At 43.7% G+C, this 26368-nt stretch overlaps 3 protein-coding genes across 10 annotated transcripts in view; 1 reads left to right on the top strand and 2 right to left on the bottom strand.

Annotated features, from left to right (window-relative positions):
* AK8 (adenylate kinase 8) overlaps positions 1–6621 on the bottom strand; it is a 72720-nt gene extending 66099 nt beyond the window's left edge. The window contains exons 1-2 of the mRNA XM_037398943.1: positions 6499–6621; positions 3830–3914 (exon numbers count right to left, since the gene is read on the bottom strand). Of these exons, the coding sequence (XP_037254840.1) occupies positions 3830–3914; positions 6499–6576 (163 nt within the window). The 5' untranslated portion in view covers positions 6577–6621. The remainder of the gene's footprint in view (positions 1–3829; positions 3915–6498) is intronic.
* Positions 6138–13402, top strand: SPACA9 (sperm acrosome associated 9). 2 transcript variants are annotated; one of them, XM_037398946.1, is made up of 4 exons: positions 6138–6173; positions 7295–7448; positions 10309–10511; positions 11049–13402. In XM_037398946.1, exons 2-4 carry the CDS (start codon positions 7305–7307, stop codon positions 11431–11433), a joined length of 732 nt encoding a protein of 243 aa, XP_037254843.1. In that variant the 5' UTR covers positions 6138–6173; positions 7295–7304; the 3' UTR covers positions 11434–13402. The 2 variants fall into 2 exon arrangements, with proteins under 2 accessions (XP_037254843.1, XP_037254842.1); XM_037398945.1 differs by lacking the exon at positions 6138–6173 and adding an exon at positions 6687–6794.
* Positions 13403–16323: 2921 nt separating this feature from the next.
* TSC1 (TSC complex subunit 1) overlaps positions 16324–26368 on the bottom strand; it is a 28971-nt gene continuing 18926 nt past the window's right edge. For 6 of the 7 annotated variants that reach the window (XM_037398937.1, XM_037398941.1, XM_037398936.1 and 3 more), the window contains 10 exons: positions 26063–26161; positions 25393–25963; positions 24640–24683; positions 23838–24004; positions 22761–22943; positions 22281–22391; positions 21600–21722; positions 20383–20570; positions 20110–20271; positions 16324–19398 (listed from right to left, as the gene is read on the bottom strand). In XM_037398937.1, the coding sequence (XP_037254834.1) occupies positions 18912–19398; positions 20110–20271; positions 20383–20570; positions 21600–21722; positions 22281–22391; positions 22761–22943; positions 23838–24004; positions 24640–24683; positions 25393–25963; positions 26063–26161 (2135 nt within the window). In that variant the 3' untranslated portion in view covers positions 16324–18911. The remainder of the gene's footprint in view (positions 19399–20109; positions 20272–20382; positions 20571–21599; positions 21723–22280; positions 22392–22760; positions 22944–23837; positions 24005–24639; positions 24684–25392; positions 25964–26062; positions 26162–26368) is intronic. The other variant, XM_037398940.1, reaches the window with a different exon arrangement.

Here is a 26368-nt window from a genome sequence, read left to right as displayed (position 1 = left end):
GGGTCTTCCTTTAATCTCCATGGTCAATGAGATTAATACTCTGACTAAACATGCCACTTAGAGAGATATCTTATAATCTCTCTATCTCAATCAATTTAACACATGGATAGTTTAGTGGGTGAACCAGAGCATAAGATACATGAGTTTAACTTTTATTCCCAAAACATTGATTTAGACCCAACACATTTTGTGATGAAAAAATATTTTAACTTGTACATGCAGGACAGGACTATTTATAAGTGACTATTATCATAATCATAGAACAGATAAGATTGAATGGGACTTCTTGAGATCATCTCTTCTCTCGTTTCCCTTACACAGTATGGTAGTAAAAATACTTTTTATTTTTGCAAAGCTTTTGGCTCTCATCACAAAAGATGCAATTTCACTTTTTAGTTTCATCTAAATAGGTTGTGTCAGGGCTCAGAGATTCAGGTACTGCAAAATTAAGCATTCTCTCTCTACCCTTTTGAACAGTTACCTTCAATTTTTCTAGTCATCATTAAAAGTCATGTAATTTTCTTTGTCCCTGTATCTTGTGTTCCTCTACTGCGTGTCCCTCTTCTTTCCCTGAGGGGACGAGGTGGGAAAAATGCATCCCAGCTCTGGGGAATTCTTAATCTAATGCTTACAGACAACACAATAGGTATCACTGTTCTAAGTTTCATCAAGAATGAATTAAGAGGCAAGACAAACAAGGGGAAATGGAGTAACTCTTAGGAAAAAGTACATGGGACTTTTTCCATGAACACACCTTGGACTGCAATCCCTTGAGCTGTCATTTTATACTAAATTTGATGTTTCTTCCCCCCTATACCCTGGGGAGAAACAAACAAACCAAAACAGACTTTATACAGAACGGATAGTTTACTATTTAGTGGCAGTAACATAGGTCAAAACAGAGGCGGGATCTAGTCACCCAAAAACCTCTTCAGCTTTTGATAACCAAGAGAGATACAGTGCCTGATGGCAGCAGACAGGAAAGGATGTGAAATGTATTTTTATAAGGCTTTCCATGCACTTAACAGTTATTGGGCAGGTGCAATTTTTAAACATACATGAAACCCAAATTACAGATTCATCTTTACAAAGTTATCTGACTTGGAAGGTTTAAGAAAAACTCCCCCCTTATTGGTTCTTGCAAGTGCAACAGAACTAGTACACAATGTAGAAAAATACTTTAAAAGGATACATCAGCTGTTTTTATCACCTAATTTCTTTCAAATGTAATGTGATTAAATCCTAGGGTGTTTTTTTTTAATCTAACACCTTGAAACTCCAGCCCGGTACTTAGGAATTATTTATAAACAGCGTCATAAAAGAGTGCTCGGGTGCCAACACTAATCAACTTCTTCAAACCACTTCAAAGAAAATCAAAAAACCTTTCCATCCACAGATCCTTTTGAGGTTTAACTAGGAGCATGATTTAAAATTCACAAGAAAACCCTTAGGTATTGAAGCTTTAATACACAGCTTTCTTGGACAAACGTTTGATAAAAAACGAAACATACCATTATATACACCATATCATGCTTTAATATTGCCCAGGGCTACTGTAAATGCTCACTTTGTACTAAATCTGGTTTTCTCTCTGCTTAGTGGCTGGCAGCAGATGGGGCAGTGTAATTCACTGATTTACTCATTTGCACACTTGTAAGACTCCTCTAAAGCCTTCTCCCTAAACATATGACACAAGGGCACAACCAGGACACCACTGTATGTAATGTTTAACCCTCTCCAATCAGCAAATAGTCAGTATTTAATACTGGAAGTCTGCACCAGCAGCTAAACGAAGTGAGGAAAATCTAGAAGATGCCTTTTCCTTCAGTAACAAATCACATCTCATTCCATGTTTAGTCTTGATGAAATGTTACAGGATTTACTCTTCCAAGTAAATTAAGTTTTAACATTCAACAATGTTTTTAGTAAAAACAAAATTAATCCTGGAATAATGAAAAAGAACAGCTGGACTCACTGAGTTCCATTTAAGTCCAATAGATTCTATGGGTAATATTAAGGTAACAAAATTTGCTTAACTTGTAAGAGAAATCCTTTGTCAAACAGGAGACACACGCAGTATACCATGAACATTCTTGCAGAACTTTTTACATTTCTTCAGAGGTTTGACTGTAAAGGAAGAACTCCCAGAAATGCCACTTGGACCCTGAAAGCTTTTTCCATTAGCACAAACCAAGATAATAGTGTAGAAAACTAGTATCTTCATATATGAAAGAATTATCAGTCTTCATGTGGTTCTTTAAGGTTTTTAGAAGGAACACATGAGAGAACAATAGTAGAGAGCCTTAAGCACACTTTAGCCACACATTTGACCTACGAGATTTTCAAGACAGTTGTAAGCTATAATCATCATTAGACTTGTTTATATTTTTAAGAGTACTTTAGATCCTATTATTAATTAAAAAGGTTTTCTAACTTCACACCTGGGATAGATGCAATGCTTCTTTTCCACGCATCTCCGTTTGAAATTTTCTCTAGGGCTAAAACTGTCTAGCAAGGCAAGATCATGAAAATTCATCACTTTACTGATGGCTCTAATAAGGTTTTTTTTTTTCTTCTAAATAGTCAGCACCTTCAGCCACGATCAAAAGGTAAAATCAACTCTGCTACAGATTTCTGTTACATTATTTTCCATATATAATTTATTCTTAAAACAACATTTAGGCTTTAATTTTAATTGGAGTTCTTTGGCTTTCTTAATAGGTTTTTCCAGACCAAAAGCAGACAGCATTTTTCCTTTGACAAACAACTGCTGTAGTTCTATCTTTAGCCTCTAAGTACTGAAGTCATAAAATGGAAACCTGCCTAATTCTGTTCAAATAATACTGCGGGGCTCATGGACAAATGTTAGCTCAATGTGAAGAAATTTTATCAGCATTCTGTCAAACCGCACAAAATTCTTCTGCATATTTTCCATGGGTCTATAAAACAGATTGATTACTCATGCTGCCTGCAACAGAAAAGGCTGGACACAATTTGCAGGATTTGAAATTATTTTTTTTTTGCTATTTAGCAGCATTTCAGTCAACATCCATCTGATCACCACCACTAAGAGCTCACGGCACCTCTAGTGATAATGATTTCATTGATGCTGCAGCAGAACTTTCATAATGGTTTACCATGGTTTTAAAGAAACATCAAAGCAACATGACACCAGCTATCCCTGACAGCTCATGCAGAACAAAAATTATAGTTCAGTTGTGCATATCCAAATATAATCTGCCTAAGGGTGAACAGTTTGTAAATCAAATAATTTGATTGAGAGTACATGCTTTTATTGTGTAGAATCCAGACTTCCTATTCAATTTATCAGGTTTTGTTATACATACAAGTAGGCATGCTCCCTGTTCCTTCATCTGAGATGCCACTGAGCAGTGGAACTCATTAACAGCAGCTAGTAACTAACTAATCAAAAAACAGAGAATCTGCCAGCCCAGGTAGAATAGGAAACCAAATTTACACCTGACAAAAGGAGTAATTAGCGAGCTTAAAGACAACAGGAAATATCAGATGGGGCACAGAACGCATTAATAATTAATACACTAGAACTCTTTGTTATTCCCTTAGAGGGTTTCATTGTTATAACTGTTAAAGTGCATTTTTTATTAGATTACCCACTAAAAAAAGAAATTAAAAGCATCTTACCTATAACTATTCCAAAACGCTCACTTTTTTCTCCACCCCTCCCACCCACCCCCCAAAACACAGTCTGAAAAGTTTTATCCATCATCTGCCAACTGAAGTGCAGCCTTCAAACAGCTGTTTACAAATAAGGAATTGAACTATTTATGGTGTCTCAGTTTTCACATACCATCATCATTGTTTTGCTTTAAGTGGTTTATCATATACTGAATGGGATCATCTGGCTTATGAATTAATAGTTCTTCAAGCATGTTCTGAAAATAAATAGGACAAAGTCAGAGGAAAATTTAACATAGCTATGCAGTTATGATATATTGCATTTTTACAGCAATGTTACAATGAGGATCTTAAAGAATTTATAAATGCTTGTTTATTTTCTTAAGGCCCCTTTCATAGACAAAATTCAGACTATGAAACCCGTTTTCAATGCTGAAAAAACTGAAGTAAAGCATGGTCAGAAATTTTCCAATTAAAAAACCCACAAAACCTATTTGCTTTGACTTATTTATGATACATACAGAGACCAGAAAGGTTTGCCTCGAGCAGTATGGTGTTGATAAGTGTTGAACCAGCATTTACATAAAAACCATACAAGGAGTTTCAAAACCAGAGTCAACTTATATTACTGTCTCTGCAGGGCAAGTTAAACCTCCTTCTGAAGCACATTCCCACAAGTTTCTGACTAGCCTAGAGGACTGCAGAACAGATAAGACCTGCAGAAAACACAAAACCAACAACTAATCAAAGCCACAAAACCAGCACATTTCATTTTGGTAACTACCAGTCTTCCTCCTACATGAAAAGTAAGCGGTGGGGGGAAGGCTTAAATAATTTCCTTGAATGTCTATTTCAGAGCCCATTTTCGTATTAAATATTTGAGATTATACAGGGCCTTGCTTCACCAAGCACCAAAAGCAGTGTGGATCTTCTGCTCATTTCAGTGAGGATTGTAGCTTTTACAGGCAGAGAAAGAAATAATACTGAGAAACACTAACTCCATAGATTTTCTTAAAAGACATTTCAGCATAGCCAAAAAATCTGTAATTAGAACTAAACACCAAACAGCAACTAATGTTCTGACGTAGATTACCTACTGAAATGCTTGCACTAGAATAGGACATCTCTTTCTAAAAATCAGTCATAACACTTTAATATTTGCAAGTAAATTCCATAAAATCTGTATATTCCATAAAATTTTATATTCTAACCAATTGATTGTCTTTTATTGGAGTGGCCTATTTTCCTTTTCTAATTCATCCACTTCATTATAATAATTAAAACACTCAATTTTATTTACAAACTGTTTTACATCCAAGTTCTGATGCTTCAAGATCTGCGCAGTGCATAGCATGGAGTATAAAATTTGTATTTTTATTGGGAGTACATTTAAAAATTACTACCTTTTTTAAATTTCATAACATTCATTTAAACTAACAAAACTTAATTTGGTGCCACAATTATCAGCAGCTGTAAAGACAAAAAAAAAGCTAAGAAAATCTGGTGTTACTACGAACTGTTCAGGCTGACAGTGATTGATACTTTCACTATTTCATGCCCAAGCCCTACCAGATTTACACACATGCTTCATTTAATTCAGCTCTGCTAATCTCAGTTTAATTTTGCATGAGTTGTTACCGTTAATCCCTCGGGGAGGGTCACGTTTTGGGTGTCGTGTTTTAGGCTTCACATTTGGGGGTCTGTAAATGTTTTAAGTTTAGGGCAGTAATTTCAATGCTGTGTTTGTTTGTACCATTATGTTGCTGCAATACAACTGAAGCATGAAAAGGGGGCTCCGAGTAAATTCCTGAGCGTTTAATGTAAAATGAGATCCTGCAGCTGCGTTCAATGCCTCATGGCACGGAGAACACAGTATTTCCGTAAAAAAACCCACAAATATGCTACACTAGACATACCCCATGGCCCTGAGTTACAAGAAAAAAAACAAAAGGTGTTTGTGTGTAGGGATAGGAAATAAAATAAGCACGTGTGTGTTTTCTAGTGGATTTGAAAAAGTAAAAAGGCCTTATAACATAGAGTTACGAGTTAGCAGCGGTACACAGGGGAAGTCTCTCTAACAAGTTCTCGTATCGGGGCAGCAGAACTATTACTCAGTCACTCGCAGAAGCCTCCCCACGCACGACAGAAGGGCTTTCTCCGAACTCACAGAACAGAACATACCTTTTTTTAAGGCAGGGAACCCCACCGTGCTATTTACTGAAATCACAGCGATGTGAGCAGTGTACCTCTTTATTTTTGACACACACGGCTCCACAGAGAACCCACCGCAGCAGCAGGGCGGGCAGGGAGCGGTGTCGGGGGAGGCGGGTAGGGGGCTGCCGGGCCGTTCCCTCAGCGGCCCCTCGGGCGGGGCGAACCCTCGGCCCAGCCCTTCCCGCCCTCCGTCCGCTCCCGCCGCCTCCCTCCCCGCGGCCCGGCCCGGCCCGGCCCGGCCTTTCCCGGCTTCCACACCTGCCTCCCGCAGGCTGCCGCCTTCCTCCGCGAAGAAACGGCACGTACGAACCCCAGCAGTTGCCAGGCTACCGTTAAACTTAATTAAGTTAATTAATTAAGAGAGCCCTCGGCAGGTGCGCTTTCCCCTCACGCGGGGACACCCGCCCGCCGGTTTCCACAGGAGCCCGGTACCGGCCGCTGACGGGAGGGCGGCGGCGCTGCCCCCCAGAGCCAGCCGGGCTCGGGCCCCCCGCCGGAGGTCGTGAGGAAACCGGGCGGCCCCCCCAGCCCGGGGCCGGGCCGTCGCTCGCGGGTGCCCCTCACCACCCCCCGGGCCCACCGGGCCGGTGTTGGGGTGCCCCCGCGGGGCGGGCGCGGCCCGTTCACCTGCAGGAGCCGGAAGAGCTCCCGCTCCTCCGCGTAGGCGCCCACCGGCGGCGGCCACGGCCGGGTGGGGGCGTCCATGGCCGCCCCTAGCAACCAGCCCCGCCGCTCCGCCGCGTTGCTAAGGCGTGCGTCATCACGGCGCGACGCGGCGAGGCCCCGCGAACTGCCGGGGGTTTCGTCATCGAACAGCGCCGCACCGCCCCAGGGGAGACGCGCGGTTGCCGGGGAGACGGCGGTGCGGTTGTAGGGGGCCCGGCCAGGCGCTGCCCACACCGGCTCCTCGGCAGGCGCCGCCGGTAGGGAGCCGCGGGGCGGGGGAGCGAGGTCCGCTGGGGCCCCGGGCGGCGGGCAGGGGCGGGGGGCGGCGGGCAGGCGAGCCCCGCGGGAGGGCCCGCCGCGGCCCGGGGGGCGCCGGAGCGGGGCAGCCCTGGGGCGGCCGCGGGGGCCGGAGCAGCCGCCTCTCCCCCCGGCCCGGCCGCAGCCGTGCGGCTGATGCACCGCGCGGTGCTGCGACAGAGCCCGGGGCTGATGGCCCGGACCGGCATCGGGCCCGTCGGGGCGCTCCGCCGCTTTGGCAGCGCCGTTACAAACCGTTACCTTACTCGGGGGCTCTGGGGCTGCAGAGCTTTGACACAACATATCTTACCTTATTGCCTTCTGTTTTCTCCCCCCGCCCCTTTTTTTTAATTTTTCCACTAACCTACACAGTTCCAAAGCAGGTGAAAGAGTTACATATGTAGAACAGCATCGTTTCTAAAAAGCAGCTCCCTTCCTCTCCTTCTCTCCCAAAATCCAGGAGAAAAAAAATGAATGAGATAAAGGAGGCTCTAAAAAACACGGAGCAGAACTACAAGCTCTTCCGGCAGCAGCAGTTTACATTTATTAGAGCACTGCGATGCACCCGAGAGAATGCCCGTGACATGTTAAGACCCGTGGCAAGCATCAGCCAGGTACAAAGTATTCAGCACAAAGTTCTCTGCTGATGAGAACAGGGACCGATGCAGGGCTGTCGTGCACTTGGGTCTAGCTGAGGGATGAATAAATGTTTTTACTAAGGGAAGATGCACAAAAACTCTCTAGTAACATTTGTGTATACCTCTGCAAACCAGTGGCAAAAGATTAAGTAGGGAAGAGAAATACCTATGTTAGGTCTTCCCATTACAGAGAAGGAATTTTACTGCTGAGCATCACTCTATGATTTAGTTTAACACCATCATTTCACTGCTGAGCCGCAGCCAGAAATACAGGGTACAAGAAAACAATCAAACCGACCCTCCTTCCCCAGCCACACATGGAATCCATAATCCTTAACTTGTAGTAACCGGCATGCTTGCCTCTTCCCCCTGGTATTGGTGCTGCTGTATCTTTCTATAGTGCTTATTAAAAATAATGGCTGTGTTACAGAGGTAGGATGATGGATTGAGGGCTGAAAGTCTCAAGTGGGCTAGGGGTTTTCTGGGCTGGTGAGTGAATTGTCTTGGAATTTTTATAACATGGGATGTTTTAAGTAGTGCGAAGAACTTAAACCACCTGCAGACAAGAGGGGGAAGAAAAATCTAAATAAAATTAGAACTGTGGATTTGAGACAGCAGAACCCAGGCACAAAAACCAGCTGGATGCCAAAGCCAGAGTGAAAGCCAAGCTGTTATTAGGATTAGGACACAGTAGCGAGCTGGTTGTCTTTTCTAAGGGCTGATTCTCTCTAATGTAAGTGCTTTGCTCGTAACATTGAAGAGGATTGTGACAGACATAATGCTGAACCATTTTTTCCAAAAATAGGCATTGAGGTTTTGCATAACATTATGCTGTTTTTAAAAGCGCCAATATTTCAGTGGCATTGAGCAAGCCTGAGCTCTGCTGTTTGGCAGAGGTGGAAGGCCGGTTTGTTGCGGGGATGAAACCTTGTAGGTAACGACTTCAGCAGTTACATTGATCCATCTTTTGTGGTACAGTAATATGTGAACTTTGTGGTGGCAAACTGTACTGCACGGACAGTCCTCAGGGTACCATCACATTACCCCGGGGGGAGGATAAGAAAGGGAAAAGAGCGGGTTACTGGGGAGAACCAGGAGCAACTGATGCAGCACATATTGGTGATGTGTTGTACAGGAATCAAACCGCTACCAAATAGTTTACTAGTGACAAAAACAGACATCCATTTTATTTCACTACCATTCTCCTGAATCAGCCCAACTCTGTTTTTAATTTTGCATGGGTGGGCACAAGAATAAAAACAACTAATGCAGAAATATGTGTGGCCTCAGCCTACAGTTGGCTTGACTGCCAGCTTTCTTTGCATGTAAACACAGACCCTACAGAAAAAAAAATGATACTGCACTTGAACATGGCTACATTTCTATCCCCTAAAAGCTCAATGTGGTAGCATTTTTAGTGTTGAGTGATGACATTTCTCAGAGAAAAAGAGGAAAGCATAGTAAGGTGGAAAGGTCGAAGAGCACACCATGGTCAGGCAATGGCAGCAGCTCCTTAAAAGACTTCTGCGTGGAGTAGGGTATAAAGTCAAATCCCAAGTGAGACAAACTCCTCAACCATTTCTTCAGCCAGAGATTCAAATCACCCAGTGGGTCTCTGCACTGCAGAGCCTGGCTGTGGCCGTGACATCAGCCCAGCGCAGGGGCTGTGCATGAACTCCCCTGGCTGCAGCTCAGCTGCTCCGCAGCTGCTGGCTAATGCAGAGCTGGGCAGCCCTTGCGAGTCGTTGTTCCTTGTAGTCCTGGTCCCCATCCTGGTTAGGCAGGTGCATTAACGCTCTGTTGTTGATGTGGCCAAAAAGAAGTCCTGTTATCCCAGCGGTGAACATCCAAGCTAAAACACTATTCTCTTTAGGACTATTTCTGCTCAGAGCAGCAATAAAAAATCCTGCCACTCACAAGGACACAATGCTCAGCAAACAGTGTGGAAGGAGGAATCTGTAGTGGAAATGGACCCTTAGGGGCCATTTTTTATTTTTCTTACAAACCTGCTGAGAGTTTGCCCAAGCACATAGCATGGCTTTTCTGTATGCAGAAACCATACTGATGTTGGAACAGCTACTTCGTTCTTGTCTTGAAACCTTAACAGAAAGCACTGAAGGTGTTAAGAGTCCAGCTATGACTGCCAACCAGATCGCACAGTATTTTATATTCTGACCACTCACATCTGAAGTGCCTATAATTTCTTTGGAGAAGGTACTTAATCTCTTGGCATAACGTTTCATCATGAATTACCATTCACTCCAAGTAACAAAAAAGCTCAAGGCAAATAGGGAATATCATTGCTATAACAGGTTAGCAAGGACAATTTAGGTTAAATGGGATTAGTTTTCAGTCACATCTAGTGATGCCAAATAACCATGAAGAATGTGTGATGCAAACACATCACTCCAAACCATTCCCAGCACAGTCACTGCCCTCACCTCCCACCGGGCTCTGCCTAGGCAGCCGTGGCAGTGGGTACCCTGCTCAAAGCAGGCAGAAACTCTGCTCACGCTTACCCTGTTTCTGCAGTGCTTACAGCGGAGCTGTATTGTTGGCAGTGGTGCTCCTGTACTTCTTCAAAGAGGGAGGAAGGCTCACCGGTGTGCTGACATGCAGATCAGTTGCCCCAGCCCTCTTCGGTCAAGAGGAGCGACAAGCAAACATCTCAGATGTGCTCTAGAAATCCTACTACCTGCCATGTTATTGCAGTTTCCGTAGTGGCTCAGGCCTGCGGTGTCACAAGAGAAAGCAGCTTCTCCTCACTACCCTGAGTAACTTTGCAGCATAAGTTAAATGTAATTTAACATGCATGACTGTCTGTCCCCATGTACAGGTACAGTCCTACATGGACCATCACTGTAACAATTCCACAGACAGGTGTATCCTCAACATGTTCCTAAACATCTGCAACGATCTATGCAATCTCTGCCAGAAGCTGGAAACTCTGCAATCTGGTAACGACATCACCGATGGCATTTTGGAGAGATGCAAGCTGCTCCTTAGCCACAGCAATGATCTGAGCACCATCCGAGCTAAGTAAGTCTCTCCATCAGCTTGGCTTCTCTAAGGCAACTGTCACATATTCCCACTTGACTTCATCAATTCTGTTAGAACACCTTTCTGGCTTTAGCGCGGGTACAAGGTGCTACCCAGTTTGCTCTTCCAGCTGTTGGGAAAACATTGCCAGCTTCCATTCACAAAAAGGGGGTGGTTTATTTGTTCTTTTTACCCGTGCACGGCAGGGCATATACAGGCAGGTTAGCACCCCGAAGTCCCATGCAATGCTCAGGCTGTTTACCTCCTTCCTCCTATTCCTGCTCTGCACAGAGCTCGTTTCTGTGGTACAAGTGCCTGTACGTGCTCTTGAAGCCCTCCAGATCCAGCCCAACAGCGGCACCAGTGTGTTTGGCAGGACTCCTTTCTCAGGATGCAGTTCTAGCCGCGCCTTTTTGTTTTGAGGAAACAGCTGGCTGTGCATTTCTGCTCCTCCACTGGGGTCCTGGGGTGGCACCGTGGGCTCACCAGGTTGCATTGTGGGGACTACTCTGCCAGTTTTTTCCTTCTGTCCCGCAGATACCCCCACGATGTAGTGAATCGCCTGAGCTGTGACGAAGCAAAGAATCATTACGGAGGTGTGGTGAGCCTCATCCCCATCGTTCTAGACTACGTGAAGGAGTGGGTAGACCACACTGAGAAGCTGCCACGGTACATGCTGTGTAACGAGAGTGGTGGAAGTGCTCTCTCTGAGAAGAGGACACCCCAGGGTGCGCCAGCTAGGGCAGCCGTTTCCCAACCACCACCTCCTGTGCCCCTTGGAGCTCAGACCTCAGCTAGTAACAACAAGAATGTACAAGCACAGGGGAGTAAGTGTGTCTGGAAGAAGTACCTGAATAACACAGAAAATCACAGTGGGAAACTTAAAGGTCCCTGGAAACCACCAGGTAGACATGCCTTTTAAGGGATCAAAGTTCACACATCTTCTGCTTACCGCCTTTGATCAGGCAGCTAATTAAAGACAATGAAATAAACACTAGAGATCCTTCCTGTCTGAGTCCACTTTCTGAGGAATTAGCCTCATAAGCCAGACAGACACATACTCTTTCCCTTGCTGATAATTCCACTCTCCTCAAAGTCGTATCCCAACAGACGCAGCTGGAGCACTACAGCTGGTCCCTTTGACCAGCGCTGCGGTGGGAGCAGGGAGTAGGCAGGAGTCATCAGGTTCTAATCTCTCAGGCAATGAATCTTCAGCAAGCTACCTGAAACAGGCGATTACAGTTTCCCAGTCCTCTTGCTGAGGAACTCACTCACCAAAGCCAGAGGTGTGAAGAGCCTGCATGTCTGAAGGACGTGAGGCAGAGTGGCAAAGGCCTCTCATTATAGATTCAGACATGTTTGAGATTTAGACTTGTCCCTAAAGTTCCCTCACCCCACTGAAGTTGTGTGGTGATTTGGACCACTGCATCGATGCTTACGGGACAGCAATGATGTCTCCTTTACATGCCACTGAGCTGCAGTGGGCAGTGTGCTCCGGCTGCGCTCTGTTGCATCCTTCTTGCAGGCTCTCGCGCCATTGCAGGGACACACCACTCCCCTGACACCTGTTTGACTCCTTTGGCATCCAAGCTAGAGATGTAAAGGAGAACAAACCTCATTCTGCACTTAGTTTGGTAGACTGACAATACCCGAACTTGATTGAATAAAACCCCTGTCCTCCCCAGAGCTCTGCAAAACTAACGTCATTTCTGCTAAATGTGATTGACGGGAATCTGGTGGGAGCAGAGAGAGAAAGCTGTGGCCGTTTTCAGATGGTTCCTCTTCAAATTGCAAATTAAAATGTCTGTGCTTTCCCTTTTCCGAGACGAGAATCCAGCTTGCTTAGCTTTCAAGGATGTTACGAGGTCTAGTTCATTAAAAACTGCAAGGCATCTGAAATAGTCTCATGCTGCTTTGCTACCAGCACTTTGCAATTCCAGTGCAGCCACTTTGTGCCGGTGCTGAGAACAGCTGGCTGCCCAGCCTGCCCAGGGAGGGTCGGCAGAGCCACAGGCTATTCCCATTCTCTGGAGCTGAGATGCCCTTTTGGCAGTGCTTTTATTCAACCCGTTAACTGCGAACTTAAGATCTCAATAGCGCGGTGTCTCCCCTGTATCTGACAGCTCTTTTCCCCTCCCACAGGCACATTAGCTCCTGTTCTTTGCATCCTGCTGGAAGACACTCCTGAATAAACAATCTCCCCTTGCATACCTGCCTCAGTGTGCTGCAACTGTGAGAAAGCTTTTGCTTTAAGACAACCAGATTTTAGCAACAAGCAGCCAAAAAAAAAAGGGAGAATTAATGCAGAGGAGGGAACATAGGAAGGAATGATAGCTCCGGTGAAATGGGAAGCGTTTGCAAGAGCATTTTTATTTCTCACAGAACTCCACCTTTCTTTTGCACCTTTTTCCCCCTTCCCCTGTCCACTGCACTGTGGTGCAATATATCTATCCACTCTGGAGTAGGAGCCTATTTTTAGGAGATGACATGATCCAACTGAGTCGAACCTTGGTGAACTCAAAATGGTAACAAAGCTCGCCAGGGTCACCCAGAGACTCCTGGGCACTAGGGGGGCCACAGCTGGCAGCACCAGACCATCACCCTCTCGGGCTTTACTTGCAAGCCCTGTCGCAGAAGCAGCTTCAGGCAGAAAAATCAAAAGACGCTCGCAGCTGCCTTACTGTGTTTCATGTTGCAAAAACACGTGTCCGATGACAGTTGCCACCTTGGAAAGTTTTACAGAACAAGTACACGCTGTGTGGACTAAAACACAAGTGCTGGGGACACAAGAGACACTGTTCCCAGATCTCCCTCACTGTTGTGCAGTTTAAATTTGAACACGCAGGCTCTGACGAGACCAAAATTATCCTCCAGTTTGTGGTTCACTTTCAGCTTCCACTGCACAGCACAGATGGCTTGTCAGAACAGTCCTCTCCAACGCAGCCTACTACCTCCCCAACCCAACGCCGCTGCCATTGTCTGTCCGTACTCCACCAGGGTTGCGATACAGGCAGGAAACACAGTTCCCAAACCTTAATTATAATTTCTACCCTAGCCTTATCCTTTCAATCAGTCTGATGCAGTCAAAATTTTAAGGTACAAGCAGAAAACTTGCAGTCTGAAGTTTGGCAATGACATGACCAGAATCTGTTGGAAGACTGCAAAGTTAAGTCTCACAAAAATGTCTAGACAAATTACTTAATTTCCATACAAGTTCTCCTCTTCCAGAGTGGATGGACACTTCAAAAGACAAAAAGATACAGCAAGGATTGTTTTTCTCTACTACAAATCAAGCTGTTTGAAGAATTTACATGAACAGGATGTAAATGCCAAACACAGAAGTGCAATAAAGTTTTACTTTAGCCTCTGTGAGCATAAATTGCAAGATACACACTGAGAAACCAGGCAGGGCACCGACTGGCTTACTGAGAGATCTGTCACTTAGTCCAGAAAATAAATGCGTCTTTTTTGTTCAAAGACTGAAGAGATGTGGGCGGTAGCGGATGATCTCCACAGAACCCTGGCAGCTGCAGGCTCCCCCTGAAGCACCCAAGGGTCAGTCCAGGCTGTAGCCAACCTGTGATCGGGTTGAAATAGTTGGGATGTCAAGCACCTGCGCCAGCGGCCCACCCGCCGAGAGGAAGGGGCACAGCTCGGATCCCCAGCCAAGCTCGTGCACCAGGGCTGGCGGTGGGCTCTCAAGGGAACGAGAGGGGGGAGCCACAGCAGCAGGGACACTTGGCATCCCCAAAATGTTGTTAAAGGATGAGGGGTGAGGTGGTGAGCTTTGCCCGGTGGCTGTAGCTGGGAGGCAGCGGAGCAAGGGCTGGGTCCTGCCCACCAGCTGTGGGCCCCTGCGCTGCCCCCCTCACACTCTCATATTAGTGTCCACTGGGCAAAGGCTCTTAAAAGTGGTTTTTGAAAAGCTCTGACAATCCCACTGTGCCCCCAGCCCCCACCCAAAAGGGCTTCGTAACACTGGTTACACGTAAGCCGCGGGGCTGCAGCACGCCAGGTCCCACTCCTTCCCCAGCTCCTGCTGCTGGCACGTCAATTTTTCTTCCCTTTCATTTCAAAGGAGCCATCGGCTGCTCCCTGTCACCACCACCCTGCTCAGGCAGGCCGCTCACCCCCTGACAGGACAGCTTTGTTTTCGGGAGTTCTGAATGCATGTGGAGGGCGTGTAGCACCACTGCAAACTGAGCTTTACTAAAAGCTCAACTGCAAAGTGAGCATGGCAGTGCTGAGACAGAGCACAGACCACTTCGAAGAAACCATAAATAGCGTTTGGCACACATTAAAGATCACCAAGTCAGTCCAAAACCAGACAGTGCTCTTGGATTGACAAGGACTTCCAGAAAAAAAGAAAAAAGATTTCACCATGTAAAGCTCACAAACACCAAAATCATCAAGACCATCAGTCAGAATTACTTGGATAAAGTTTTGTGCGAAAAGTAAAGCCTATGTGAATGCTAACTAAGCTTTATTTGCAAAGCTCCTGTGCGTACGAACATATGAAAAAATAACTCTAGTTCAGAAAATCAGTAGAAGTTTTTTGTAACCAATTACTTTTAGAATCCACCACTGCACCAGCAGCTCAGTAGTTCCAATAAATCAGGATCGATCAGCAAACATACTTTACATTCAGGAAATGAAATGATTTCTTCCCTAATGTCCACTGCATGTTTATCAGCTGGGTTATAAACCACCAAACATACTGTTGAGCATTAGCAAGTAGGGAAGGTACTTTATTTTTCTCGTTGTACCCTAGTGAATGTACTTCTGTCTGTAATATATACCTAATTATTTTTTACACCGGCAAGTGCAGCTTTTCAATGCTAAGCTTGTTAAGGGACATGCAAAATGGATTTAAGGTAAGGTAAGAGCAAGTCAAATTCACTTTGTGCTTTGTTTTCAGTTCACTTACACTGCTGTAGAACTTGTCCCAGTGCAAAAGGCCCCCAAACAACTTTCTATAGCACTTAACTTTAAGCTAATGTTTATGGTAACTTTTATATAATAAAATTCTCCATAAACACCGTTACTCAGACAAAGCATGTTCACAGACAGACTGTATGTAACTTGCACCATCCCCTTGCACATGTTGTTCAAATTTAAGAATTATACTCAGTCGTTAACTGGAATGCTGAGGTGCATGTATGAATTTCTAAATTTCTTTGAGTAACCTTTCAAATATTTATTTATTTCAAGAAAAAAAAAACCCAACAAAAATGCCAGCTGGGAAAAAAAACCCCAAAAAAACCCCCATGAGAACAACCTTAACCTGCTAGTTTACGCTTACAGTAAAATGGCCCCAAAGTTGCCCTTAGTTTGAGAAACTGTTGTCCTGCACATACAGTGACTCTCGAGCAGGGCACGGACCAGAAAAGCACGTAGACAAGGACAGAGCGAGTCAGCCAGCTTCTGACAGTGTCCCCAGCTTTGCAAACAACAGTCTTTGACATTTTCAGCTATTAATTTGTCTAATTGCTGTGTAATCTCTAGACTGCGTGAACAATGCCATACAGAAAGCTCATACGCAGATTTGCAGTACTGAATTGTTCGCAGTTAATTTATGGATTATACCGGCATGTTGTCAAGTTTGGTTTTCACAGAAGAAAAAAGCCTTTGGCTCCATGCAGAAAAATAAGCTTCTAACAACGAACCCCATGCAAAAAGGGGCAGAACCACTTATCTGCTCTGTACCACGCAGATCTTGGAAGATGTTTCGATAATGACCTTGTTTCTGCATGTTTCCTCTCAGCACAGCTTGGGCCCAAAGAGGTCAGCTTGCAGGGAATTTAACACAAAGTAGTGCAAAACAATACATTTTATTTGTTCACAGTTAAACACAAGCAACTGCCTTAACATTTTAGAACATTCTAATAAGGACAGCAAAACCTCCTTTTGGTTTAAGTTCTCTTTAGCTTACGATTGTACCATTTCCTCGTATTTCATATTTATGGCATTTAATGTGGATTGTTTAACATGCTTACAAAGAGCGAGGCAGGGAACAGATTAACTTGACAAAGACAGCAATTTTAGATTTAACTAAAAGCAGTCAGTTAAAAAAAAAAAATCTGTTTCCACTTCACTGATGGGACCCCTTCAAACAAACTGCAAGTTAACTACATACAGCAGACTTACCAAAAAAAAAAAAATTGCAAAATTTGTTCCTCCATAATCTTTGTGGTCCATAAACAAACCTAAAGTGGTTTCCATTACTATCCCGTTGCTAAAAATCCTTTTTAAAAGAAGAAAAAAGCCACCTTATCAATGAGCTTGCGTTACTGCCAGGGCATTTTTGTAACTGACAACAAAAACCACCTCTCCTCAGAACAAGTGAAGTCGTCGTATAAAGCAAGAAACTTCTGGGCTTGGCAGAGCAGAAGGATGGGCGAACACACTCCTCCAGCACAACGGCACCCAAGAGCTGAGCCAGCCCTCCAAGGGCAAGGTGCAAACCATTCACTCCTGGGGCTGGGACCCGCTGGGGCAAGAGGGCAGGAAACCTCCAAATCTTACCGAAACATACGCTACCACGTTTGCTACCACTAAGTCTTAGAAAAACCTATGGACATGTCGACAAAACCAGTCTGTCACTTACAACCAACTCTCTATTTTCTATTCCATGCAGATTCAAGCTTGGACAAAACCACTGAAGTTCACCTTTACTTTCAGAGTTAGGACTGACCAACCGAAAGGACACAGAGTCATTGAGACAGGCAGAAATGTATTTAGACCCTAGGTGTTACGGAAGAAGTGGAAACGGGACGAAAAACACTGTCAGGCGCCCGCTGGCATTATTGCCAGCTGCTTTGACAGAGTCCTGTTCCTAACCAGGTTAAGAAGGGATTTGATCTACAAGTGCAAGTGTATATGTGAGACTATTCTTAAACAGCAGCTGCCACCCACAAAACATTTAAGAAAAGAGGCCACGTGTGATGCAGGGTAACCGTGAAGCCCGACATGTCTAAGTTCACACAGACCCAGACATATCTAACACTTAAAACAAGCACACTGCTTTCCTAACAGCAGGCTCTCTTTCTTCTGTCACAAAGGACACAGTCTGACCACTGAGAAGCCCTGATCCCACAGTCCTCCTTCACAGAAGGCTCATCGCTGACTTAAAACACGACCAATGCAGAAAGGCTTCGTGACAGAATTCCGATTCTCAGTTTGAGCAGGCTTTATCCCTGGCCTTGTCTTCCAAGGAAACGGGATGAGGGCGAAGGGGAGATACCTGGAGCCAAACTGACATCACTGAGCTGAAAAATGTGCTGCAGTCTGAGCAGAACAGCACTCAAAGGAAACCATGTTCTGTAAGGCAAGCCTGAAAACGCATTCCCAGGAAGAATGAAGCCAATTTCTTGCACTCAAAACACAGTGGCCTTGCTCAGATCTGGAACGAAGACCAGAGCTATGAAACAGGGCCAGGCAGCACAAGTATTTCCCCGATTAGAGAAACAAACGCTCCTCTGCAAATCTTCATAAGCTTGCAATGCTACACACATGTTCTGCACGCTCTCCCTTACTTCATTCAGTAAAGTTTCCCTTTCCCTCTTCTCCCACCCCAACTGCTTTCCCATACGAACCAGTCTGAGGTCAGTACCGGTCTGTCAGGCAAACAAATACCAGAAAGATCAGAAGCTAGTGTTTTAACAAGTCTTCAGCAAATACGGTCTCTTCCGCATGACAAGCTCCAGTTCCTTATTAAGTGTCTGTTCAAATGTAACTTGCCAGGAAATGTTAAGGACAATATAAACAATGATCATTAATCAGGGCAAATGAATCGTTTTGCAGAGGTACACTGTTCTTTAAACATTTAGGTATTTGATCAGAGTCCAACTTAATGAAGACTGGGCTCTGAGGATGAGGGACAGGCAAAATAAGAGACCTTTAGATGAATGCACTAGAAATTGTAGCGCTGCTTCGTTCCAGGATGAAAGCAACCGAAGTCACCCGGACAGGCAGCACAGATAACTGCTCTAAATTGGGAAGCTTGCAAGGAAATACAAAGCATTCATAATAGACTCACAAATGTAAATTTGGCCTCATATTGCACTCAAGTTCATAAACGCAGCCACTCAACTGGGGACAGGGAGAAAGGGAAAAAATACTTGCAAATGCTAACAGTTGTCCCTTCAAATTAGTACACGCTGCTAAGGACTGAATTTGAGAAAGAAGAAAGAGTTAGGCTGGGCATTTCAATTCCAGACCCAAAAATCCACTTTGCATTCATTCAGCAGCCTTCTTCCGTTTCTGGACATCAATCCTATTCCGCTGCATGAGCTAGCTGCTCAGACCAAAAAAACATAAAAGCTTTTAGTTAAACTTGCATTCACGCCTCCTGTTCTATGCCAAGAATATGAAAATAACACTGACTGACTATCTTCCTTTTTAACTGTGGTCATGATGAGTTTCATTGTAGTCCATGATATGAAGCTGTCCAACACTGCATTCCTGGATCTTAGGCGAGAGGCTAAGGTTATCGGGGCTTGGAGGGGCCTTTGTCTCCATGCTTGGATCTTTATATAGTTCAGTCTTTAGAGCATCAGAAAGCCTGTTGATGGTTACACCCTCCTCATCACACTGGCTCTCACTCTTGTTGCGAAATAATTCTCGTGCCTTCATTCCAAGGAAGCTCTTGGAGCTGGGGAGCGAACCTACAGTCAGTGGGACAGCAGTTGAGGGCTCCAGCAACACGGATGCCTCCCAGCGACTGCTGAATCTCTGGTTCTGGGGTTTTTCTGGGGTGGAGAGCTCACTGCTGCTGCCACCCTTACTGCTACTACTGCCTCGAGTGCTGGGAGGTTTGGTCTCTCCGTTTCTACCATTTATTTCTTCACTGTATCCTGCCACAGTATCTTCATTACCACAGTCCAGCCTGTTTTGGAAAGAGAGAGGATACAGTGTCAAGGAAATGGTAGCAACTTCGCAATGGAAAAGGGAAGGCAGGTGACCCTGATTGGCTTTCCATTTCTGCTTCTGTGTAAGTACTTCCAACAGTTTTCTTGTCACAGTTTTGCAGCAAAGCAGAAGTGACAGAGGGTAACTGCAAAGTAAGTGTCACATGCTCAGCTTTGCAACACCCAGTGTTTGCAAGCCCAAAGCGAACAATAATCACAAAGCAGAATGGAACTCTATCCTGATCTGTTAAGGTAAAGGACGAGATCTGTACATCGTTCCTTGGATTGCAGATCTTTCTTTAACCTAGCCCAAGCATAGGCGATTGTCACAAATCCGGTGTGCAAGAAATTACCCTGATGCTGTAGCAGAATGTGGTGCAGGAAAAAAAATAAAGGTATGATCTCAGGGAAAGCACAGAAACACCTAGATGCTTTATGTAAAACAACTACTTAACAGTGTAACAATTTTTAGATTAAAGAGACTGGTCTGAAAAGTACTTCATGAGCACTTCCAGTTTTTTCAATGACTGTCAGTTACCTGGGCAGAGTCCTGAAATAGATTCAGCCTATAAAAGGGGGAGTAACAGAAATGTTTTGAGATGATGCATCCAAGTGCTAGGAATTCCACAAGGGTATCAAATTCCAAGGAGCTGGTCATCAGTCCAGCACATTTTACATCTCACCCTTACCTTTCTTCTGCTGCTTCAGCTGCTTCGGTTTTATCGTCTTCAAGTTTTTTCAGTAAGCTGCTCTTTTCCAGCCGGCCAAACAGATCCAAGATCTCCAGTTCAAATGCCTGTGTGATTCTTTTCTGGGCCTTGTACCTACTTTCTACTGCTTGCAGCTGACCTCTGAGCAGAAAAAGAAACCAAAATCCATCAGGTCCAGTGTCTCCAGATTCTGCCTCAACTATGACAATGCATCTGTCAATGCATAGCTAAAATTTTAGATGAAACCCCTACCTTGCTTGGATTTTGACATCTTCCAGGTATTTCTTTTGCTCCAGGAAGAGGTGGTCCTTTTTAGCAAGCTGACATTCCAGTTCAGCTATCCGTTTCTGGGAAGCATCAAGCCTCTGGCTTTGCTGTTGAACACACAATTTTGCTTTCTCCAGTTCTTTCCGAAAAGCAGCGTGCAACATTTCAACCTCCTCAAAGGAAAGAACACAATGTTAAAGTATAATGATTGTGTGTTATTTTTATTAATATTTAGACATGTTTCTAATGCTATACATAGGCACATTTTTAAACAAGATGGAATAAAAGAAGCGTTTCTAAAAACAGATATAGAAAACTGTATACTCTGAAGATGTACACTATTAAGTTACTGTGAAAATAACCATACATCACTGGAATTTATTAGCACTTTATTGTTCCTTATGAAGTGTCTTTTAAGCAAAGCAAACTTGCCACTTCTGCACCAGATTAGAATAGACAAACGCTGTTTTAAAGCCATTTTTGCAACATGACCTTCATTAAATACCAGTCAAAGACTTTTCTTTTTCTTTTAAAGCTTATTATTCACCTTCTTTAATTACTTGCTCTCACGCAGGAACAGTTATATTGTTGTGTAATTTACTCGCTTCTAATTAAAAAAAGGTTTCTTTGAAGTCAGGAAGTAAAACCATATGAACCACAGAAGTTTTGGTAAAGTTAATACTAACTCTTAATAGGAAAACAACTGAGTGAGAAGAATAAGACTGGTTGTTTTAAAACAGCACCTCACAAAAACCTGTAAAATCCTGGTTAAGATCTTTCTACAAATTCTAGCACTACTACTCTACGTTATACACCTTCGCAAGCAGAAAAGCCCACAGTTACTTTACTAGTAATAGCCTGCTGCCAGTTACATTAAGAGCACAGTAAAGTCTTGGCCTCTGGCAAGAAAAAATTGTTAAGAATTTACATCAAGTGACTAAAAGTGACTTCAGGTGTACCCCAATATCCTCCCTTCTTAGCTTTCAGGCACTGGACATTGGAGATATTCCACAAACCTATAGCACACAAAAATATCTGAATATTTTCAAATATGGAATCCAATCCCTGAAAATCAATTTCAAAACAAACTGTTAATTTACGAGGCACCTCCTTCATAATGAACACAAGGCTGAGAACTGCTTGATGATGACCTCAAGTGAAGTCTTCCCTAAAAGGCACCCTCTGCAACTCTGCAAGTGTACCTTTGTAGTGTCTGTGTGCTTGTGCTGCAGCTGCTCCAGGTACAGCTCATTGACCTCCCCAAGAACCAGAAGCTGCCTGTTCAAGAACTCCATCTGCTGTTGCACTGATTCACTGTTGGAAAGCTTTGAAAAGAAATTGAACAGAATCAAACACTGGAACGAATAGTTCAGCAGGAGAGTCACAGCTGATCGCCACTGTGTTCACAGGATATTTTTATAAGGGAGGGAGACAAAGACAAGAACATAATGCATCATAGGTAATAAGTGTTAAATAAAGTGGTTTTCATAAAGCTGGTGGCAATCCATACAGAACTTCACCATCTAGGTACTGCCTCCCCTAAGATAATCGTGTTTCCACTTAACACAAGAAGTCCATTCAACTTCTGATATAAGCAAAGATATAGCAGGGCTTGGATACAAGTTCACATTGCTCAATCTGCAAATTCCTACTGTAGAAAAAAAAGAGCCAAAATGAGAAGTTTCAGAAGCCTTTGAACAGAGTTTGAGGTTTCTTCATCAAAACACATTTCTCTGTGTTGTTTTTGTGCAATTAATATCAGATTCTATGGACATAAGCACTAGCTTCTTTCAGAAGAATAAAGAAAAAGCACCTGATAAAAATAATCTGAAAAAAACCCCAGACAGACACAAGGGGACCCTGGAAGCAGCAACTTTTCTTACCTTTTGAGAAACTTGGCTAAGCAGCAATTCAGTGTGACACACCTTGTTGTTAGCCTTCTTCAATTCTAACCTCAGATCTGCAATCATATTCCGGCAGTCTTCCAGCTTGGTCTGTTCAAATGAAAACGACCTCACTCAGGGTTCTGAAAATTTAATAAGGACTAGCAGCGGCACATGGCTGGAGGGCCATAACCCCCAGCGCTGTAAAACAAGTTACACTGAGCACTTGTGAAAGCCCCGAAACCATTTCAGAAACTGCATTTCCCTATTGCCAAACTGAAGACAGGACAAAACAGAACTATAAAAGGATGACGACTAAGTTAGGCATTTCCAATTATGCACCGTCTTATTCTGAATCAGAGCAGTATCTCTAATAGAGATACGTAACTTTCTCTCAGATATTTCATGCCCTGTTATTAGGAAGGTTATTTTTAAAACCAGTAAGTAGATAACAATTTTGTTCAGTGTTGTGCTTCATACCTGCAATTCCTGGCTCTGGTTGTAGAATTCCTCCCGGTCATGTTGCAGCTGTCTGATCTGGCTGTGAAGCTGAGCCACTATATTTTCATGTTCCTCCTGAAACTGGTGGTACCTTGCTTGCTCTTTCTGCAGACTCAGTTTCAAGGCCTGGATTTCTTTTTCCTGTAGTTTCAGCTGATCTTTCTGTTAAGAACCCCATACAAAGCATCAGACAAGACACCTGCCTTATCAGTCAGAACATCTGTCCTAACTTGCTAGCTAAGTAAAGCTATGAATTAATAGCATGAAGACGTAACACTTTTCCACAGATATAATGTTCATAGATAGAGCATGTTCTTAAGGCTTTTGGGGTTTGATTTGTTTCTTGGCTGAAAAAGAGATTTAATGGCAGTAGAGTGGACAGGCTGAAAACCCAGTCACGTCCAGAGGCACAATGAGCAATAGCAGATTCTTCCACTGCACCTCACACTTTCCACAGGGATTTGGGTTTCACAGCTCAAGCAACAGTCCATCTTCCAAAACCTATCTGGAAGTCTATTTTTGGCTCTTGAACTGAATTATCAAAAGGTGAAACTGTTGATGGAATTCGCTATAATATGGAGATAGAGAAGGAAACATGGCTAAATCCGTAATGAGACATCCTTCAATGCACTTATAACTTCAAATTTTATCCTAGAAAAACATTCAAGTTTTCCAAGTTTTTGCTATTACTCCTCAAATGAGGATTGAAAGGACAATACTTCTTCAAATAATGCAGTGAGGTTTAGCTAGGCATTAAGTAACCGCTCCACTAATTGTGAAGCCTTTAACATTATGCAAAGGTAAGTGCTGGCAGGGGTCAAGCATGCAGGCATCCACTGATTCAGCTGCCTACAGTCAAACAGAAACTACTGGTCTGAATAATCACAGAGCATGTAACTTGTCCCCAAGTCACTCCACAAACACTGACTTTAATAAGGTAGAGAAATGAGGCTTCTTTTTTAATTAGTGGTACTGAAAGATACTGGCCAAACCAATTAATACTCATTTTAGCACTAGTGTGTTTAAAATCACTGCTAGAGTTGTAGCCCTGCTCACCATGGCAGCATTATGTTCCTCCAGAGCTGTTGCTTTAATCACTTTTCGCAAGAGTCGACGATTCCGAAGGGCATGCTGCTGTCTTTTGAAGCGTTCATATAATAACTGGTTGTGCAGCAAAAGCAATTGGTTACGCAGGGTGTGAATCTCATCTGAAGGGGGAGAACCTGGATGAGAGTTAGAAGACAGAAGAGGTTACTCAGCTGTAATGTCCCTGTTCCACACAGGGGAAATTTTCTAAAATAAGCAAACTAGACTTCTTTGAAATTACAAGTTAAAAATCTGCCTGCTCCATTTGATCATCAACACAAACTTAAAATTTTAAACATTTCTCCCAGGGCAACATGTGTATGTTTCAGATGGATTGCTCCTTCTATTAGGAAAAAAGGCCAAGCTCACTATCACCATGGAAGCCTAAGAGCACAAAACTACGACACATGTGAAGCAGCAAGAAAAACCAATCATCAGGTTTAGATTCAAATAGTACTGAAAAGCTGGAAAGATCTGCTCGATGATCTGCACCACACTGAAGGCTAGCAGATGTTAAATGGCCAAAAGCAGAAACATCTAGAATTGTGGGGAAGGCAGTTTTAACTTTTTAAACATGAAAAAAAGCAGCTCATCTCACTAGAAAAAAGATGTCTATCTGCTAAACAGATAAACCATGACTTAATGGAGGGCACCATCTTTCTGCAGTGTTACAAAAAAAAGAAAAAAAAAAGAAAAAAGTATGCAGGTCATTGTTTAAGCAAGTCTAATAATAGAGGAACAGATTGCCAAAACACATGAGAAACTTCCTCACCTCCAAAGTGAGTCCAGTCAGCAGATTTGCTTGGCAGAGACAATCTGAAAAATGAAAATGCACCATTAAACAGTAAGTTTAAACACAAAACCACTCTGCAAGTCACTGCAAAATGGAATGCCCACCTCAAAAGAGCTTACAGCCTAATAAAAGTACAATTATGGTTAGTCTGCATGAAAAGAGTATGGAGGATCCGTGGCGAGGTTGCAAGGGCAGAGGATGGAGGGCATAATTTCTTAGAAGCTGGAGAAAAATTCTCTCAGGCATAGAGAACAGCATAAGGACAAAGGAATACAGCAGATACACCTACACCTTAGATCTGGTTCTCCAGTTCTTAGCTTCACGTGTATTAGAAAGAAGAAAGTGTCAATCTCCCCATGGCCTCTACATTTGCTTTTGAGTATCTAGTGTGAGACTTAAACCTGATAAACAAATCTCACTAACAGTGGTACCAAACCCATACTTGTAGCACAGCCAACAGCCCTACTTCTTCATCCCAAGCTGTCAGTGAAGGCAGTAAGAGTACAATGGTCACAGGCCCCCTTTTTTTATATCAAAACAAACACATCAGCGTTGCAAATATAAAAACCCTCCACCCAGAACCCCTAACTCAGATAAGAGTCATGTTTCACAGAACATGGTTTCATTGTAGATTTCCAGAACTGGCTGCTTTTCAGGCACAGCTATTAAAATAAAGCCAGCACAGAAAGGAGTAACAAGAACATTTGCGAAGTAAGATTTTCAGTCACCTACTTGTTCAGCTCCTTAGTGTGTGCATCCGCTCCTTGCTGTATCAGTCTGTCCAGTACTTCCACGGGAGAAGTTGAGGACATGCACTCATCATCCTGGGTTCCCTTGGCTTTCTTTAGCAGCTCCTCAGTCTTCTTGCCAACGAAGAGGTAGGCAGTCTTTGGTAATGCAACCTCAAAAAGGTGCTCATAGAGGGGAGGCTGCCCACTCCCAGACACCACTCCTCTTTGTGCTGGTACTTTGTAAGGGCTGGGAGTGCGGATACTTGTCTCCCCAGAGGTTCCTTCCCTGTTACCAGCAGGGCTTTCACCAGAGCCTCCACAGGGCTTGTCTATGGGAGTAAACGTTTGTTTGGGTGTTTCCCGTGCACTCTCAGGCCCAGGCTTGTCCAGGGAAGATGTTAGAGGCTCAGAGGTCTGACTGTGTCCCTGAACACTAGAGGCTACTGAATGGGTCTTCTTCTGAGAGCCTGACAGACTTTCATTTGTGCGGTAAAATGGAGAGTCAAATCCTCCTCTAGGCACCATGTGTTCAGCATCGGTTGTGATCTCGGAGATCTCTTTAGATATTGCATCTGAGAAGGATGGCAGGGAGGAGCACAGTTATGGATGTTGTATTTTGACATTACAAACAATGCCTTAGCTAAGATGTACGTAAGGATGACAGAAATTACCTTCCTCTCTGTCCTTTTCAGCACTATCTTCAAAAGACAAACCACCCAAAAACTCTGGAAGATCACTTAAGGTTACTGAACTTTTACTACTGGGTGTGTCTGAAGAAAAGAAAAGAAAAAAGAAACGTTAGTTGTACAAATGCCATTCTCTCCAGCCTTATCAGAGCACAAACCCAAAGTCTTTTACTACTGTAAGTTCCTTAGAATAAGCTTGCCCCTCCTTCAGATGCTTCCTCAAAGGAGGAAGCTATCTGACTCCTGTTCCATTCCATGTGGAAACCAGTTCAGAGATCAGTCACTGGTCGG

Source organism: Falco rusticolus, chromosome 9 (genome assembly GCF_015220075.1).
Source record: "Falco rusticolus isolate bFalRus1 chromosome 9, bFalRus1.pri, whole genome shotgun sequence".
NCBI lineage: Eukaryota > Metazoa > Chordata > Aves > Falconiformes > Falconidae > Falco > Falco rusticolus.
The sequence above is the reverse complement of the archived record's forward strand: the minus strand, read 5'-3'. Positions and strand labels throughout refer to the sequence as shown.

Coding starts and splice junctions, on each gene's coding strand:
- SPACA9 (XM_037398946.1), top strand. CDS start 7,305: ATGAATGAGATAAAGGAGGCTCTAAAAAACACGGAGCAGAACTACAAG. Junction 7,449..10,308: donor CCGTGGCAAGCATCAGCCAG/GTACAAAGTATT, acceptor CCCCATGTACAG/GTACAGTCCTACATGGACCA. Junction 10,512..11,048: donor CTGAGCACCATCCGAGCTAA/GTAAGTCTCTCC, acceptor TCTGTCCCGCAG/ATACCCCCACGATGTAGTGA.